The sequence below is a fragment of the Aegilops tauschii genome, chromosome 4 (assembly GCF_002575655.3).
Source record: "Aegilops tauschii subsp. strangulata cultivar AL8/78 chromosome 4, Aet v6.0, whole genome shotgun sequence".
NCBI classification, from domain to species: domain Eukaryota; kingdom Viridiplantae; phylum Streptophyta; class Magnoliopsida; order Poales; family Poaceae; genus Aegilops; species Aegilops tauschii.
The window spans coordinates 126324336-126344920 of record NC_053038.3 but is presented as its reverse complement, the minus strand read 5'-3'; the positions used below and the strand labels follow the sequence as shown (position 1 = coordinate 126344920).

At 42.4% G+C, this 20585-nt stretch overlaps 1 protein-coding gene across 1 annotated transcript; it reads left to right on the top strand.

The window, feature by feature from the left end:
* The first annotated feature begins 8004 nt into the window (after nt 1–8004).
* On the top strand, nt 8005–20324 carry LOC109757776 (alanine--tRNA ligase). Its single transcript, XM_020316603.3, has 22 exons — nt 8005–8553; nt 8800–8940; nt 9095–9241; nt 9385–9537; nt 9666–9801; nt 11276–11372; nt 12584–12704; nt 13404–13472; nt 15725–15775; nt 15911–16006; nt 16221–16319; nt 16695–16817; nt 17776–17925; nt 18020–18091; nt 18172–18247; nt 18327–18469; nt 18566–18674; nt 18747–18934; nt 19168–19257; nt 19372–19557; nt 19731–19904; nt 19996–20324. The coding sequence occupies exons 1-22, from the start codon at nt 8026–8028 to the stop codon at nt 20065–20067; spliced, it is 3021 nt and encodes a 1006-aa protein (XP_020172192.1). The 5' UTR covers nt 8005–8025; the 3' UTR covers nt 20068–20324.
* The last annotated feature ends 261 nt before the right edge of the window (nt 20325–20585 follow it).

Here is a 20585-nt window from a genome sequence, read left to right as displayed (position 1 = left end):
AGGGTTGGTGACTGCCCCCAAGGGTTGTCATTTGTACGGGGTCGGTGACCGACCTCAAGGGTCCCTTAGTGGAATCATGGCACCTTGCATTGTGCAAAGGCTTGAGGAGATCACGGTGGCCCTAGTGGCATTTTAGGGAGCATTGTGCCTTCACACCGCTCCAAACGGAGATTAGCATCCGTAAGGGTGTGAACTTTGGGATACATCGTTGTCTCTGCGTGCCTCGGTTATCACTTACCCGAGTCCTTTAGTTATTCCCTTTTTGTGATAGCCATAGTGTTTCATGTTATATATCTTGCTATCACTTAGTTGTTTATATTGCTTAGCATAAGTTCTTGGTGCACTTAGTTGAGCCTAACTTATTTAGGTTCCATGCTTGACAAATAATGCTCCCACAGGGAGCACATGAATCAATCTTTTCATCTCTCCAATGATGTGAATAGAGTGTTTGCAAGCTGTTAGTTCTCCAAAGCAGTGGTAACGTGAAGGAAACATAATGTTGAAGGTGCAAAGGTAAATAAGTAAAAGCGAATTACTAGAATAGTGATTTAAAGAGCTGGAGAAAGATAGGATTAAAGCGTTCCCAGGGAGTACGAAATCCCCACTAGTGTGCATCTATAGCGGTGCCTAAGCACAACGCTACTTTAGATTCCTAAGCCACTTTTACATGTTTCTCTTTGTGGGCAGAGCTTGTTCAGATACGTGCATACACGCGGCAGCTCCGTATCACATACGCCACCACCGTTCTTCCCCACTATGGTTATCAAACGGTAATTAAGGGGAAATATGTCCCCATGAACGTAGCCAAGGTGGTTTCTATTTTACCTCCTGTTGCAACGATCCGCTACGAAGGGAGATGGGGTCTGTCACTCACCCACCTCGCCAACCACACGGTTCGCCAACAGTAATAACCTTCCGTCCAAAATTGGCATACGTTGTATGGTCGACTTCACCCAACATCAAGAAGATTATTAACATAAACATGCAAAGAGGATATCAAATCCTAATATCAATCGATCTATCGCACACTAGGTTTCCTCCATGTCCCCAAGAACTAAAAGAACTACTCACACATGAAGGCAACGAACATCACACCACCGAAGATGGAAATCATGAATAAATCGCACATGTAATACACAAGTTCTTCCTCTAGGGTTCTTGATATTACAATAGGGGAGAAGGTGGGTGATGATGATGATAGTGGGATGGTGTTGTAGCCTTATTGATGAGGATGGTGGAGGCGGCAACCTCCTCTTGCTGGTTCCTCCCTCTCGATCACTCCGGCGTCTAGGGTTCCTGCTTCTGGATGAGTTTCTGGTGTCTCTAAGGCGTCTGATCCATGATCCGTCTTCACGAGGCGAATATAGTTGAGCTAGCGGCGGCGATGGCACTCCATACGATCGCACATACGGGCGGGTGCGGTCGTATGGAATGTCGTATTTTGCTCTGGATCTCCTGCGGCGACTGCTTCTTTGCCCATTTTACTTCTTTCTCTTATGGTAGGTGATTATCACTTTAATTGCGTGATTCCACTACCATTTTATGAGATTTCTTATGTATAATAATATTTGGTTTAAAAAGCTTTATCTGAGGAAAATGACAAAAAGAAGTGCGCGAATGCGATAAAATTCCATGAAGCCTACCGAGTAGGCACAAAAATATTAGCAAAATAATCACATAATTTGGACTCATCAAAATCCTCATCATCGGTTTTGTTCTTCTTTCTCTTTGGGTTATGGCATCCCCGTGATGAAGTCACGTGTGTCTGGCTAGATGATGATCGATGCATCACACCAAGAGGGCCCTAAGAATATCTCTCCATCGTCGGAGGAGCAAATCCCACTCTCAAGCTATCTGGCCACTTGTCAAACTTTCCGGTGAACCTGTAAGTTGTCATTATGATCACCGTGTTACAGGTGACGTTTGAGCAACCCCAAAGCCCACTGTATGGTAAGAAGTGACCACGATACTCTCATGGTCTAAGGAGCAATTTCACATGTTAACACTTTGTGTTATTACAATTGAATGCAGGCGATATTAACTCAATTCATAACAAATAAGATTGGGTGGATTCAATATGATCGTTCTTCTAACGGCATAATCCCAATGTTGTTTTAGGATCATCATTACACTTAATGATATCCTAAGATCCGGAAAACACGATCACCAAGAGCACTTGAGCTAGTCTCAGAGGCAAGACTATGAATCTTTTATTTAACCACTCATCATTTCACACATGCATATGAGGTTTCCACTTAATCGCACATTCCAGGATCGTATCACTTATAACATGAAATATAAACTTTTAATTATGAATATGGAAATATAATAATAAAAATATTATTGCCTCTAGGGCATATTTCCAACATTTAATAAATTCCAAAAATAGTATAAATTTCAAAAATTCATAGAAAATCATCGCAACACAGATGAACATAATTTATATATGAAAAATCATCAAAAAAAATCCAATCTTTCCACGTGTATACTTTTCATGCATGTAAAAACAACTTATACACACTAATCAAGTCAAATTAATTGAAGGGCATTTGAAATGCTTCATTTGGAGTTTGAATTTGAATCTTTGGTTCAAATCAACTTCATTTAATCATGTTGCTAATTGCACTAGCTCAATCAACAATATGTTGCCATGTCATGATCATTCATCGTATTGTTTCACTTGCCATGTATTGAATTGCCTTCTTCTCAGTGTTTGTTCTTCGCGATAGGATCTGTTCTCGGAGCAGTACCCTGTTGCTGATTGATATGTCTCCAAAGTATCTAGAATTTTTTGATTGTTTCATGCTATTATATTATCAATATTGTATGCTTTATATGCCATTTTATATCATTTTTGGGAACTAACCTATTAACTCAGTGCCCAGTGCCAGTTCCTATTTTTGCCTATTTCTTTGTTTCGTAGAAAAACCATACCAAAACAAAGTCCAAACACGTTGAAACTTTGAGGTGATTTTTTATGGACTAGAAGAGACCCTGGAAGCTTCGGGGGAGGCCATAAGATCCATGAGAGAGCCACAAGCTCACACGCCCCCCGGTGGGCCACCCGAGCTAGTGGGCGCCATAAAGGTCCATCTGACCTAATTCCAGTGTTATAAATTCGGAAATATCTGGAAACTCCTAGAGCGAGATCCAAAACAATTTTATAGCCGCCACAAGCCTCTGTTCTTTTGCGATCCCATATGGAGGCCTCCTCTGGTACTCTGCCGGAGGGGGAATCAATCACGAAGGCCATATTCATCTACCTTGTTGCTTCCATGATGACGTGTGAGTAGTTCCCACATGACCTTCGGGTCCATAGCAGTAGCTAGATCTCTCTCTCTCTCTCTCTCTCTCTTGATCTTCAATGCAATGATCTCTTCGGAGGTCTATTCGATGTAATCTTTGTGGTGTTTGTTGGGATCCGAGCTATCATGCCGTCAATGAACTAAATCGAATAATCACTCGTGGGAAGCATATAAAGAACATCAAACCCTCACATCCATATGTGATCTAGATCGAAACCTGCACCTACTCATATAACCGCTCATGATGCCACTATTGGGAAACATAGTAGGAAACAAAAAAACCGCCCTACGATCACCTAGGAACACTATGAAGATGCGATAAACGGTTTGGATCAGATTGTTACCGACTCTGAGTTGCGGCGGAAGAAGACGAGTCGGTGTAGATTCTACTTGGAGTCCCTCGAACCGTAGATGAACGATCCCGCGAACCACCCATGAGCAATCCCTCAAACGGAAGACCGAAAGCACAACCTCTATACGAGTTGCAGCGTACGGTCTTCATGATCCAGCAGCGCTTCACCGTCCAAAGCTAATCATCACCGAAGAATTAGAGGGAGGAGATTAGAACCGCACTGGGCTTCTAATTATGAGGATTAAAGGATCTAGGTCTAGCTCTAATTGATCAACTAGGACCAACTTGAAGTAGAACTAGAGAACTAGAGGAGGCTCCAAAACTTGTGTGTTCAAAAGGTGCCAATACCTCTAGTATATATAGGTTGAGGGGGAAGGAGGGGGTGCCACACTAGTGGGAGGACTCCCCTCCCCTTATGCTGGTCCTAGGGGGAGGAGTCCTCTCCCTTGTCCAATTCGGTCTCCCCAAGTGGGAAAGGGGGCGCCTCTCCTATTGGGCCCTTGCGGCCCAATTCTCCTTCCACCTTTTTTGCCATTAAGCCCGTTGAATATAATTAAATATAAAAGCCTTCTAACTATCATTAGAGCCTTTTTTATTAATTTAACATCTCCAAAAACATTTTATACCTATATATTATTTATCGATAATACCCGGTATTGCCCGATAAACTCCGGAACTCTTCCGGTGATCCCAAAACGCTTCCGGTTCCTCTCGAAACTATTGCGAATATTAATGAAACTATTTCATGAACTTTTTCTTATTACTCCCATCCTACTAATACTCATCAGATCATGATTACCTTAAACTTGTGACCCTGTAGGTTCGGTAAAACATAGACATGAACAAAACACTTTTGTTCAATGATCGATAGCGGAACCGTGGACATCCATATCGATCCCTATGAGTACATGAATGACATTAGAGTGAACCTTCGGTTATCATGTGTTGTTCCCTTTGCTTCGTGATACTTTACAAAACCCGAGGTGAGATGTATCGGTATCCTCTTGAGTCATACACACGCTCACTACACTGGTCTCCTCGTTGCCGGTTTTGTTCTTCTTTGTCGTCGCCATGTTCCGGCATCCCCGTGACACTGTCACCTATGTCTGGACAGACGATAATGGATGTCGTCACACCGAGAGGGTCCTAAGAATATCTCTTCATTGCTGGAGGAGCAAATCCCATTCTTGAACTATCTAGTCCCTAGTCAAACTTTTCGATGAACCTGTAAGTTGATGTTATGATCACCGTGTTACATATCACATTGGAGCAAACCCAAAGTCCACCGTACGGTAAGAAGTGAATATGATACTCTCATGGTCTAAGGAATTAAAACACATGTTAACACTCCATGTTATAACAATTGACTTCTGTCGATATTATCTCAAAGTATAACAAACAAATTTGGGTCAATTCAATATGATCATTCTTCTAACGCCATACTCTCAATATTGTGTTAGGACTATCGTTACGCTTAACGATGTCCTAAGATCTGGGAAATATGATCACTAACAACATCGAGCTAGTCCTAGAGGCAAGACTAGAAACCTAATATTACCGTTTATCACTCCACGCATGCATATGAGTTTTCCACTGAATCGCACATTCCAGGATCATAGTAGTTATAACATAGGATATAAACTCTTAATTATGAATATGGAAATATAATAATATAATATTATTGCCTCCAGGGTATATTTTCAACAGATATGATGCACTTTTGTTGTAAGATTTCAAACTCTGATTAATATGATGCACTTTCGGTTGTAGAATTATGAATTTTTTCTCTATATGATGTTTTGTTTTCGAAATGATGCGGCTGTGTAGTGGTTGTAGGCTGCCGCACGGTTGTATCCCATTTTACATATTCAAATATGCATCATCCATTAGAGTAGTAGTTTTACATCGCCAAATATACATGATCTATTGGAGTTGGCTCTTTTTTAAAGATGTAAAAGCACTTTCCGGTGATGTAAATTATACAACACCTACTTTTCCATCTCCAAATATACAACATCTATTAAAGATGCTCTTAGGAGCCGTCAAAGCGGAGATGTGACAACACCAACACTATGCTTAGTTTCACAGCTAGGCATCGGATCCGTACCACCAACGAGGTAGAGGGACTTGGCGAGAAGGTGGGAGATGTTACACCGTTAGGGTAGGGAGTTCCACCACCTGTGTCGCCGCCGCAGAGGGGATCGCGTTCGGAGAAGGACATCAGAAGCAAATTAACAAGGAGCGAGGGTCCTTTTTGCTAAATGTCCACACATATTGCTCCACCATATTTTGTAGCATCTATCTTCAATTTGGCGGCTCAGATTGCCTTTTCTGTTTTTTTGACCACAAGCTCAACTTTTATCTTAGTCATTCCCCTTTCGACGATGTGTTCGGGGATGCCAGACTAGATCCGGACGCTCCATATATGCCCAAATGTTCGGGTGGCCTGCCCGGGCAGAAAAAAGCCGCCCAACTGGCCAACCTGAACGCAGCCCAAACGTCTGGGCTGACCGACACCTCCCATACCCAGTCCACATATGGGGTGGGTACGGGATGCCCCGACACGTTCGCCATGTTGGATCCGACCCACTATGGCCCACCCCGACCCCACATATATTCATCCTTATCCGCACTCTAGACCAAACCATAGCCACCACTCTGCTTCACTCCTCTCCGCCCAAAGCTCATGTCCGGTGAATTCTGGCCTTCTTCGACATCACGAAAAGTGGATCCGACTTCGAGATGTCCCGATCCATCGACTGGAACCTCGTCCCATGCGAGGTTGAGGAGGAGATGGCCGTCCGCATGGCTCTCTGCCGCTCCTGGTAGGAGTGCGCCCGACCGTGCTCGGACTCGATCTAGAGGGAATCCATTGTGTGCACTCAAATGACGGTTGGATCCATAGGGCTGGGGACTGGAGGCGCATGACCACAGGCTCGCCGAAAGCGGTGACCATTGCCTAGTGTTGCAACCTCAGGGTGGAGGCGCAACCCCTTCGTTGGCCCATCGTCCCCGAGCCATCGGGCTCCTAGTCGGAGATCAACGCCGACATGGCTCAGGAACTATCTGCGAATACCGCGGGGCGTGCCTGCAATATGAGGCACACGACGCTGGTGGCCGCGGCAGCCCTCGAGGCGGAGGCTGCGGAGGCGGAGTCGCGTGGGTGTCGCCTCGCGCCACACTCCAAGGGTGTAGGGGTCGGGCTCCGACCACGAGGCCGGCCCATCCACGTCTATCGTGTACCTCATCTCCACCGGCGACTTCGAGGCCGCGGGCTCCGACGAGGAGTAGGGCATGAGAGACGGCGATGCCTCGTGTCCCATGTGGGATAGTCCGTGTCTCATGTCCTACTGTACCTCGCCGACGACAGGACCTTCACTTCGCAGGTCTCGTGGCCGTCTGACAAGTATACCGAGGGGACAACAAGGACGGTCGCCCATAAAGAATTAGATTAGATTTTAAGTTGCATGTAAATTGTATATATTTGATGATTTGCAAATGAGGTTCGGCTTTAGCTGGGTCGGGTTGTAGAGGCTCTAAACTTCGGAGGTGTTTGTTTCAGCATTTTTTACCTGTCATCCCTTTATACGCTATAAAGGGGAAACGTTACTTGCATTTGTTTAATGCACACCATAAACACTTCCCTCCGTAAACAGGTCCAACCTAGTTATTGATCGATACGGCTCACCCTCCACCGGCAATTGCGGTACCGTTCCCTTCTCTCCCCGCACGACCCCTTCTTCCTCCCCTCCCGACCCTTTCCTCCTCGTCCGTCGCCGCCGCCTCTCCTCCAAGATCGGGGTAGCCGTTGACGCTTGTGATCGGGAAGGGCTGGCGGCGCTTGACATCAGCGGCGGCCGATAGTGCACATGCTCGAGGACGGCCGACGGCGCGCAAGACCCGAGCGTCCGGCGACGCTTGATCTCGGGGCGGTCGGCGATGCTTGATTTCGCGGACGGCCGGCGATGCACAAGATCCGAGCGGCCGGCGACGCTTGATCTCGGGGACAACCGGGAGCCGACGGCGTTTGAGATCCTGGTTGGCTGGGGTCAAGCAAGAGCAAGCCATCTACGGGGAGGATGGCGGCCGGCGAGCAACAGGGCCGAGCAAGAAGAGCAGGGTGATGGCAATGGATTCCTTTACCCGAATGTGAACCAAACAAGCTTGCAAAAAACTGATTACACCTCCTTAAAGGCTGTGATCTGATTACGTTTACCATTTCTGTAGCCAAACACCTCGTTCGTTTTAATCGTCAACGCTGGATTGTAAACAGAATCAGCGAGCCGTTGTCTCTCGAGAAAAAAAAACTAAGCGAGCCGTTGATATCTCCTTCTTTCATCCTGACCGTTCATTAACTGAAGCTTCTGTATGTTGCACCCGGCCCTGACAGCGTGCCGCCTCCTCCTCATCACCAAGCCCAACGCTAGGGTTTTGCCTGCCACCGCCGCCGCCATCCGCCTCTCCTCGTCGCGAGCATCTGCGGTCGCCGCCACCGCCACTGCCATCGTCGGCCCTCCGATGGAGGTGCCGTCGGATTGGACGGCCGCCCGGGTCCGGGAGGTTTTCATCGACTTCTTCAAGTCCAAGTCGCACACGCCATGGCCGTCGAGCCCCGTGGTACCCGTCGACGACCCCACGCTCTTGTTCGCCAACGCCGGGATGAACCAGTTCAAGCCCGTATTCCTCGGCACCGCCGCCCCGGACTCGCAGCTTGGCCGCCTTAGCCGCGCCTGCAACACCCAGAAGTGCATCCGCGCCGGCGGCAAGCACAACGACCTCGACGACGTGGGGAAGGACACCTACCACCACACCTTTTTCGAGATGCTCGGGAACTGGTCCTTCGGAGACTACTTCAAGGAGGGGGCCATCGGGTATGCATGGGAGCTCCTCACCCAGGTATCGGGTTCTTGCCTTCACTCCCCCTTTTGATCGCTCGCGCGTTAGTATGCACTACTGTACTTCTACATCAGATTATGGATCAGTAAAATTTAACTGAAAGTTGGGTCCACTTTGGTCATAAATCTATCCGAACAAGCAAAAATAAGAAAATGATGTCAAAAACTTTAGATGTACAAATTTCCCACTGATTTTAAACACTGGCCACCTTCTTACTACATACTGTTTGCTATTTCATATGTACAGGTCTACAAATTGCCCACTGATAGAATTTATGCAACATACTTTGGTGGTGATGAGAAAGCTGGTCTCGCTCCGGATACCGAGTCGAAAAACATATGGTTGAAGTATCTACCTAATGAAAGAGTTCTGCCTTTCGGTTGCAAGGTATCCTGGATGTGCTTGGTTTGTTGGTCGAGCTCCTATCTATTGTGGACATTATGTTGTATTAGTTTCACTTTCTTCGTTTCTGTTGGGCCTAACTATTGACTGAATTTCCCTACTAAAGAACACTTTTTGAAACGATGTATTCTTTGAGCAGGATAATTTTTGGGAGATGGGTGACACAGGTCCTTGTGGGCCATGCACAGAGATCCATTTTGATCGTATTGGCAATCGTGACGCAGCTTCATTAGTGAATAATGATGACCCTACATGTATTGAGATATGGAATCTTGTGTTTATTCAGGTTAACATGCTATTTTCCCCATTTCTTTCCAGATTGTCAAGCTTTAATCCCAATACAATGTCAGTTACTCTGTTCAATGTGTGCACACCTATTTGCTTATTTATCTGTTGTATGCACTGACATTTGGCTGTTTTAATACCCAGTTCAACAGGGAATCAGATGGTACTTTGAGATCCTTGCCAGCAAAACACGTTGACACTGGAATGGGCTTCGAGCGTTTAACATCTATCCTTCAGAATAAAATGAGCAATTACGATACAGACGTATTCATGCCATTATTTGATGCCATCCACAAGGTATTTTGTGCACACTTGCAGCTTCTTTTATGCTTATGAGTTGTGGCAACAGTATTTTTCTGCAGTAATTAATTGTTGCCTAAAGTAAATGATATCCATTGTTAATTCAGTATGCACTATGAATGCAGCTGGCAGGCGCTGGAATTCAACCATACTCTGGTAAAGTGGGATCTGATGATGTTGGGAAAGTTGATATGGCATATAGGGTTGTTGCAGATCACATAAGAACCCTTTCTTTTGCTATCGCTGATGGTTCTCAACCTGGTGAGTTCATACTGTTTTGGTTGGGGATACATGATTTAAAATGATTGCCATCCATTTATAAGTATGGTTAGTTTCTGTAAAAAGATGGAATAATAACAATACACCTAAATGCTTGTTAAGTTGCTTGCTGCATTGCATCCTGCACAACAGGATGTTAAAGTAGTTCTATTTCATATCTGTCCACAAGTGAGCATAACGAGCTTGTGCGCTTATGTTATTTTGGTTCCTTAAACTAGACATTATTTTGAACTTATTATGCTCCTAAATTTTCTGTTACATATGTAAGATATTTTTTATTCAAGATATGGATGTGGCACTGGAATAAAATGAAGTATGTAGACATAAAGTTACCAATAGTTCATCATATCCAATTTTGAAGAATTTGAATGAGAACAGATAGATCATTGTAGTACCCATTGTCAGCCAAAATGATTAGTCACTCTACGAGAGGCTAGGTTTTTTGGACTTGAATGATTAATTTTGGTTTAAGTATCCAAGTGTCAAAATCACTAGTTTGGGGACCTAACTTGCATTTTCTATTTTAGGAAGAAATGCATTATTTCCCTTCTAGTTAATATGAAGTCATACCTGCTAATTTTTTATGGGCTTAGTTCATTGCGAACCAAAATTTATAGATTTCAAATGGACCCCTGAGTTGTTATAGTTCTTGTCACATGAATTTATGTGTGAAATACCAATTAAGCCTTATTTCGACTGTCTTTTGCATGGTGGAAGTGTTGGCGCTAGTGGTTGGGTGTTGTAATTAAGTGATGGGTGCTTGTTGGAATAAATATGGCAAGGATATGTTGAATTGGGCCAGACTTGGAATAAATATGGCAAGGATATGTTGAATTGGGCCAGACTTGGAATAAATATGGCAAGGATACGTTGAATTGGGCCAGATATGGATGTGAGACAATATTAATTAGTAGTCCAGAATGACATATAATATGAAGTGAGCAGTTAATGACTCTCTTGCTTGCTGTTTATGCAATAGAAATCACCAGTTGGATCTACTCCCGAAACGTCATATATTTAGGAACAGAGGGAGTATATAGCTGCAAAATAATATGATATGGTGCACATTTGTTGCAGCTACATAATATTACCTCCGTCCCAAAAATCTTGTCTCAGATTTTTCTAGATACGACACTAAAACGTGTCTAGATAGATACATTCGTATCTAGACAAATCTAAGACAAGTAATTAGGGATGGAGGGAGTATTTCGGTAATAAAGGTTCAGAACAACTGCAGAAAATATATTATTGTCTTCATTCAGTTTAATGGGATTGTTTTTGGTGGATCCACCATCTTGGTCAACCTATCTAGTGAGGATGGTGTAGAACTGATTTTTTTTTTGTCGCAACTACTGAGCTATTGTATTTTTCTTGCATTTACAAATTACAATGTTTCAGGGCTTTGTTTTGTATTATACAATGACGTTTCTTTGTTCTAATATGAGTTTTTCTGTAGGAAATGAGGGAAGGGAGTATGTTCTAAGGCGTATACTTAGACGTGCTGTTCACTTTGGTCATCAAAAATTGATGGCAAAGCAAGGATTTTTTAGCTCGTAAGAACTGTAATCTGCATCTGCTGTATTCTGTACACTCTTTTTGATGATATATTTGCATAGCTTTTTGTTTACCCAGAAGGCTAAAAATGTAATGCAAGGCTTATGAGAATGACTGTAGGAATGTCATATGACAATAAAAAAAACTATGTTCACACACAATTTTAGTTAATTTATTATGAACCCAGGGTCATGTGCTATGTGTTACTTTAATTTGGGTTTGGGTTCGTGGGGCATAACTTGGCACTGGACTTATCTGTGTCGGCTGCTTGCTTGTGTGCACAATACCATTGTTCCTGCGATGCCTTTTGTTTTAGGTTCATGTGTACATTTTTTTTGCTAGCAAAGCTTTATAATAACTAGCATTTGGTCCTGATAATGAGGCATGGTTTTGAAAGTTATTTCACTCGCAGGGAAAAAAAGTGCTAGTGCGTTTTGCCATTGCCTGGCGCCTATCTCATCTGCTCCCTCCGTCCGCGAATAAGTGTACATCTAGCTTTTCTCCCAAGTCAAAGTTTTAAAACTTTGACCAATTTTATAGAGAAAAGTAGCAGCATTTATGGCACTAAATTAGTATCACTAGATTCGTTTTGAAATGTAGTTTCATAATGTACCAATTTGATGTCATATATGCTACTACTCTTTTCCTTAAAGTTGATCAAAATTTTAAAACTTTGGCTTAGGACAAAAGCTAGATGTACACTTATTCGCGGACGGAGGGAGTAAGCGCACACCTAGGATGATTAAGCGCTAGGCGTTCTGTTGTTGCCTAGCACCTAAGCACACTTAAGCGGATGCCTAGGGGCGTTTTTTTTCATGACTATCTTAATAGGTCTGATGGCGTGGATTCTTGGACATCACTGTCCTATGCTTGAGTGTGTGTTCTGGAACTGCTGTATTTGCCATAACTTGAATATTTATTTATTAATTAACTATCACTCTCACGATTGTAAAATTATTGTTATCTTAGAATGTGTACAGTCAGATTCTGACGGTTGACCAGCAATAATTTCATTGATGGTCTAATTTTACATGGAAAGTGCTATATATGTCCAACTAAACCTTTTTGTTTTTACTTCTGCATCAATTTTTCAAGTTGTTTCTGATTCTCTCTCCATATTTCCGGCGACTGGCATCTCTCTCTCTCTCTCATCTTTTGGTTTTCGAAGCTGGCATTTGATTTACCATTATTTTGTGTCTTGCTCGTACAGCCTTGTAGATGTTTTTGTCCGAGTGATGGGTGATGTGTTTCCTGAGCTGAAAGACAATGAAAAGAAGATTAAAGATATAATTAAGGACGAAGAGGCAAGCTTTGAGAACACTCTAGCGAAGGTATTATTATTTGCCTGGAGTATTGCATAACAGTAACATCAATTTAGCCCAAGTGAAGTTTGTTGGTGTAATTTCATTGCAATCAAATCCGAGTCTTTGCACACTCTTAGGCAGTGTTCTCATACTTCATCCTTTTCTGTGAAGCATACTTTATCCTTCTGAACATGTGCCAGTCTCAAAGTAATTTAGCCAGTTTGTTTTTGTAGTTGCCGGAGACTCTGGGCCAGTTTATACCTTGTATCTTCTGTACCACTGTTTTGCTCGTGCGATACTGCTACAGGCTTTATATATATTAACGTGTTGTGCTGAGTAACCAGGCAGTGCCTTGTTTTAACACTACACATTAAGGAACATATCCATGATGATCGTTTCGATCTTGGTTTACGGCAGCTTAGCAAACTTCAATAGTTCAATCACAGTAATTAGCATACACGATAAATTGTCTCATCTTTTCTCTGAAATGACTAATTATAATCCAATTTATTTGGTTTCTACATGGGCATGATTCTGTTTATCATGTTTGTATTTTAAGGGTAGTTCCTACTAGGCGCATTGTCATTGTATTTCATATAGAGACTAAGAAAGCTTACAGTTGAAGTTTAATTGGCCATTCTTTTCTTAAAACCATCATAATATGTGTTGTCATTTCTGGTCGCTGTTCAGCCAGTTAACTGAGTGTGCTGTTGGTGTAATTTTCAGGGGTATGAGAGATTTAAGAAAGCTGCAGATGCTGTCAAGGAGAATGGCGGGGCAGTACTTAGTGGCCAGGCAAGTGCTTTGGTTTTGAATTACCACCAGATTAGTTGATTTATTTTGTTTTCACTAGAAGATGTTTGCACCTAAGCAGATATATAGTTTGTTTGTTGTGTGAGCACGTGTTGTGTTATCTCATTGGACAAAAGGGGGGAAAGGGTCCATTGGCAAGTGATGGTAATTAGGAGATAATATAAATTATGAAGTTGGAGTCAAGGTATCCTGATTAGTAAGATGCATATATTTCATATTAAAATATTTGGAATATGTTCTTATCCTTTGCTAGAGCGGTTGCATTGTCATCCATTTTCATAGTGAGGATTAATCTGGATATATCTAGCCCTTCCCTCCCTCTCCAGTACGCCATAGAGCATTGTTTTTAAGGTGTCCCGCCTTGGATGCTCGGCAAGCGCCCTGGCAGTACCTTGCAGCGCTTAGTCGTCAGGGCGGTGAGTGCTCGCCTTGGGTCGCCTTACCGCATTAAGAACAATGGCTCAAAGCCTAACTATCCTTTAATGAAAATGCCTGGCAGGGGTGAAAATGGTTCGAATATCAACAAACTGACGAACCCCTTAACAATGGCGTTAGGAACCAGAACTTGGATATCTGACGGATACAGTATCGGTAGTTATTCTCGGATGTGGTTTTAACATTGTATAGGCACTATCTGCCGGAACCAGGATACCAGGATTCATGGATTATGAGTCCTCAAGGACTAGTCAAGACTAGTCTATGAGTCTCAACTCCAGGGCCGACTACACTTCAGTGTCGACTAGTCTATGATTCACAACTTCAGTGTCGACTAGTGTCGAGTAGTCACGCTTAGTCTATGAGTCTCAACCTCGGAACGACTCGTCGACTCGTAGGATTTTGATCAGATAGTATTCAACACACTATTTGGTGAGACTCCCACCTGCTCATTTGTGAGCTTGTCTGCTGGCTTCAGGTGATCCTGGTGGTTGCATTGCTTGCTTTAGAGGAAACACAATACATGGATGTGAAGCCTGCCTGTGGGATGTTAACATGGGCTGTGCTGGCTGTTAATTGGGGCTTGTTGGTTATAGAAAGATTGGTCCGGGCCTTGTGTTGAGTTTTTCGTATATTTTTTACAGCTGGACATCAAGTTGTAATGAGTGTTGACAGGTTATGGTTTGTGTGGAGTCGGGCGCGTTGTATCCTGTGCCTCCTATATGATGAGGGGGGCATCACAAATTATCGACGGACACACAGGGGGAGCTGGCGGCATGCGTCGGTGTCCGGGCAGCTGGTGTTGCAGTATCAATGGGAGGAGCACCCGTAGTACAGGGGATGGAGGCGATGTGCACTGAACCTCTTGCTGTGATTGCTTGGTCCTCACTAGGCCAACATGCACCTCTGTTATTGCAACCTCCTCACCTAGCATCAAAATCAGGCAAATGATAGGTGTAGGTTCATTTCGCTCAACCTAAAAAATATATTTGGCACAGTTATATATCTAACTAGACTTAGAGCTATCGTGTTTAGTGGTATCCGTTGAGCATTATTTATGTTTCTGTTTTCGATTAGAGCATTGTTTGCTGCCGACCATATTTGGTCGTAGTTCACTCCATATTCATGTCCAGGCACTCATCCGTTGAGCATCTCTATCCGCTCTGCTTGCACCCTTACCGGTGGTTAGATGAGGGCAAGGTCTCTACCCCTCAGTCCCAGACCTATACCAAGCCATGCACTTATCAATCTGGTTCTCCTTCATCCATCCATAGCTCAATCGAATGTTGGAACAATTATTTTGCAAGGTTGGTTACAGCTCTGAACACTGCGCACCTAAGCATTGACGGGGCTCTTCCTACCGTGGTGGAGAGGCTCGTGGCTATTGGAGAAATTAGCTGGAGACATGAGAGACTTTCCAATTAGTCGTTGCATCTAAAATTAGTATGAAAAGTAGGCATCATATGTTAGATTAGTGCTTTGTCAGCCAGAGAGCTAGTTTATCTGTGCCTCTTGGGTGTGTAGCCTTCCCTCCCTAGTTTCTATTCATTCCTTCGTATTTGAGAAACATGTCAAAACTAAGGAATTCGACTATTTGGAAAACTTGTTAATATTCTCTACAATAATGTGGAATAATTCTTTTTTTCGTCCTTATTTTAAGAATCGGAGTCCACTACATAGAAATATGTCTCTTAAATCATACTTCGGTCACGTTTATCAATGTTCTGTTACATCCTGCTGAACTTTTCAAGTTTATATTGCTATCCTTCATGTATTGCAACCATTATTTGTTCTTTCAGGATGCATTTGTTCTGTGGGACACCTATGGTTATCCAATTGATTTGACTGAGGTTTGTTCTTCATGTTTTCATCAGTAAATTTAATCAAATTAATTTGGCAGTGATATACTTTTCATGTTTATGTCGTTAAACTTGATAAAGCTTTTATTGTCTTTTCTGGTATCGTCGTTGTTTCCTATCTCATAGGTCATGGCAGTTGACTTCGGGCTATCTGTTGACATGGAGGGTTTTAATGCTTCTATGGAAGAAGCAAGGCAAAAGGCTAGGAATGCTCGCTACAAGGTTGTGTTCATTTCTCCTTAAATATAAAACTTAATCCTTCGCTTGTGGTCTTTTATGCTATCCAAGTATTATCCCTGCACTTTGTTGTTTAATGATGTTGTATTTAACTAAACCTAGCATCTCTTATATGCCAGTGATGCTCAATTCATTGGGCAACTTTAGTCTGTTTATATCATACTTATTTCTGACTTTGTTTTATATGTTTTTCTTGCAGGCTGGTGGTAAATCTATTGTCCTGGATGCAAATGCTACGTCGCAGCTGCGCAATCAGGGACTTGACAGCACAAATGATAGCCCAAAATTCCAACACAAGGTTAGATGATTAGTTACTCCCTCCGTTCACTTTTGTAAGACCTTTTAGACATTTAAGACAGTACCTAAAACAGTTCAATTTTCAGCTGTCTTAAACGACTTACAAAAGTGAACAGAGGGAGTAGATTATCTAGTTGTGGTTTGGCTATTAGGTACAGTTCTTTCCGATATTTCAGTGCCTGTTTGGGATTTCGTAGAATTTCCATTCTAGTTTGGCCCAAACATTTAGAAAGCAACCCCCACTTCAAATCACCTTCAAGTAGTGAATTTACGTGGCTGCAAGCTTTTGATTGTTTTTGCAGTGTTCATATTTTGCACCGTGGCTGAACACTTATATATTGGTTATATGACCGATATACCTAAAATCATTTTGCAGGTACATAGCAGTGTAGTGAAAGCTATCTATACTGGCTCAGAATTCATAGCCACTGCATCTGGTGATGAAGACTTTGGTCTGGTTTTGGAAAGTACAAGCTTCTATGCAGAACAGGGTGGTCAGGTACAACTTCACGTTTGACAGTGTCATGTTGATGTGTTGAATGAAAACGCCAATTGCAATCACCTCTAGAGTTGCAATCATGCTATGAATTATCAGCTTATCTACTGAATAAGCATGGTATTCTGTTGTTTTAAGTCACGTGGGGCCATTACTATAGGAAGAAACCCCAGCTGACATCAGCTCGATAGCTACCTTAGTTTGCAAGTTAGATATTTTCTATAGTAACTATTGAGCTGATGTCTGATGGGGTATCCTCCTGTAGCAATGGCCCCACATGACAGTATTTTTTGTTAGCTTTAACAGAATTATGTTGACCTATATTGATTCATTAGTAAAGTAGACACATAATTTCTGTTTGAAAGTTATTCTTTGATTGTAACTATAACCAAAAATGATTAATGCACCCTGAAGAGTGATACCTCCCATTGGTTGAAATCTGATTGGTATCCTGTGTTGTTTGTTGCACGTCATCCTAATAATCTACAGCACTCATAAATACTCCCTCCGTCCCATAATATAAGAGCGTTTTTATATTATGGCACGGAGGGAGTATATGCTTGAAGTATTTTTGTCATTACACCATTTCAAACACCACATTGCGGTTGTATACAATAGTGTTGAGGACTTTGAAGTTGCCCGTACAATACACTGGCTTCAAGTTTTTCAGTAAAATGTTGACTAAATTAATACCCGTATATTGCACAACAAACGTTGCAATTTGCATTCAACAGCCATTGATGTTTTCTCAATTATTTGAAGTCACCGTGCTGCCATGGTCGTTTCTTGTTCTATTTCAAAGAAGCGCATGTGACCTCTTTCTTGTGTGGGGTTTGGGGTTGTATATATAAACTTTTCCTCTTTTTAATGAACGATACACAGCTCTCCTGCATGTTTGTTGAGAGTTGCACCATGCATTGTATGAATTCTCTTGACATGCCATATGATATTTTTGGAATAGATCTATGACACTGGGAGTATCGAGGGGCCATCTGGATCTTTCACTGTAAACAATGTCCAAGTGTTTGCTGGCTATGTCCTGCATATCGGTTCATTTCTGGAAGGGCCGGACTCCAAGGCATTGTCTGTTGGCGATGAAGTGAAATGCAAGGTAACATTCTTTACTGATTAATTTCTTTATACCGAATCAGTTAACCTGTGAAATTTGCTAAATCACATGGCGATACTTCTATTACTCTTGGTAGGTTGATTACACACGGCGTACTCTCATTGCTCCAAACCACACATGTACCCATATGCTGAACTTTGCTCTAAGGGTATGTTTTCAAGCCTCTCAGATTTTACAAGGAGTACTTTTTTTTTTGCATTCATGATGGTTTCACTATTGTAAGTGTAGGAAGTACTTGGTGACCATGTTGACCAGAAAGGTTCCATTGTTCTTCCAGAGAAGCTGAGATTTGATTTCTCCCATGGTATGCTGTGATTCTTTTTATATTGTATTCACATGATGTTTTTCCTCAGCTTGTCAACTCAACTGTTGGTACATAACAGGGAAACCTGTTCAGCCCGAAGATTTGAGAAAAATTGAGTATATAGTGAACCAACAAATAAAGGATGAGCTGGAGGTATCTGCACAAGAAATAAAATTAGCTGACGCAAAGCGCATAAATGGTCTGCGAGCTGTGTTTGGTGAAGTGCGTCCTCTTACCCAGCTTGACATCCCATGTTCTAATACCTTGTTTGCCTGACCTGTTGTTTCGTGTAATTCGTTTTGCATATGGACTTTGTAGATCTACCCTGATCCTGTAAGAGTTGTATCAATTGGTCGCAAAGTGGAAGATCTGCTTGCAAACCCTGAAAGCAAAGAATGGTTATCCATATCGACTGAGCTGTGTGGAGGTATATTTACTACTCTGTTCTATGTAATTCTACATTTGTGTGTTTATGTCATCTAAAGTTTTTGTATACCAGGTACACACATTTCAAACACTAGAGATGCTGCGGCATTTGCCCTCATATCTGAAGAGGGTATCGCAAAAGGTGTTCGGAGGATAACGGCTGTTACTGCTGAGTGTGCCTCCCAGTCTATGAAGCTGGCATCATCTATCGATACTGATATTAATGAGGCATCTAAACTGGAAGGAGCCACATTGGAGAAGGTACTAAGTGTGCTTGTCTCTCTTAGTATGAGGCTGTGAGCTATATGGTTGTGTTACTCTGACAAATTGGATAATGGATATCATTAGAAGTTACTGTGGTTTTTGTTTGTTTTCTTGGAAATATTATGTCCTAAGCCTTTATATAAATAGATGATGTCCATTGTACTTTGTAGCTATTTCCTTCTGATCTGCTTTGTATTAGACCGTATCTAAGAATGATGTTTCTTCATCAGAAAATTGGGTCCATCAAGAATACACTGGATGCAGCTGCTATCCCAGCTGCAAGGAAAGCTGATCTAAAAGGCAATATCTCAAAGCTGGAGGTCTGTAAATGTTTCAGTTGATTTGGTGCATCTTGTCAAAGAGAAGTATTTATGATATTTGGTATTCTGTTCGTAGTTAAAATGAAAGCTGATTACAGCTGTTGCATATATCAGGATCAACTTAGGAAGGCGAAGAAGAAAATGGGTGAAGAAAATATCCAAAAGGCTGTCAAGATTGCCATAGATGCTGCAGAAGCTGCTCTTTCTGAAGGAAAAACCTTCTGTGTTACTCATGCTGATGTGGGTCTTGACACCACTGCTGTCCGGGAAGCAGTTGTCAAAGCCATGAACCGTTTCAAGGTGGGTACTCCAATCCATTTCTGTCAAGTAGTATCCCCATCATGTAAAAATCACTGTAGATTCAGCATAATTTCCAACTTGCTCCAACAATTTATTTTTGTATGAATTAAAACATTAAAGTTGTATTCCTTGTGTCGGATGTGCTGGTGACCTCATGGGTTCGACTTTTCCAGGGTTTGCCGATAATGGTATTCAGCACAGATGAGGCATCAAACAAGGCTGTTATTTATGCCGGCGTACCTCCGGATGCACCCAATGGCTTCAAGGTGTTGGACTGGCTTACACCTTCAATCGCACCACTCAAGGGAAAAGGAGGCGGCGGCAAGAATGGTCTCGCCCAGGGCCAGGTGAGGCATTGTTTAATCTTTATAAGAGAAGCCCCTTTGGTCAAAGTCTACTAATTGTCGTTGCCTAATATCTGTGAATCCTGCAATGCAGGGAAGTGATGCTTCTCGGGTCAAGGAGGCAATGGAGCTTGCTACCCAGATAGCTTCGATGAAGCTGAGCTGATTTGTTGGGACTGGTCTTCATACATGTTAAAGTGGCTGCTTGATTGGTCGTTGTCACCCTACTTTCACAAATTGTGATACGTGAAGATAAAATTATTCACGAAAGTCGACTAGAAGCAGTGTCCGTTTCCACATCACAGGATGGTGTTTAAGGGTCACAGTTGTTGTGTAATTACAGTTTGGTTTATCAAATGGAGTGTTATATTTGACGAACGTTACGAATCTAATAATAGTACCGAACACTTTTTCCTAGTGTAACTGCGGCATGCATGGTTCATCACCCGTGGTTCTTGCTATCTCATTCCTTTGCAACAATGCATGCATAAAACTTTTTCCTAGTGTAACTGCGGCATGAATGGTTCATCACCCGTGGTTCTTGCTATCTCATTCCTTTGCAACAATGCATGCATACAGATAAACCAGAAAATATTCAAAAGCTGGATTAAGATCTGTTTTTATGATTAAATCCGTTGTGATGAGATTTTCGAAATCGGATCTCATGTTGGTATGTTTCAATGA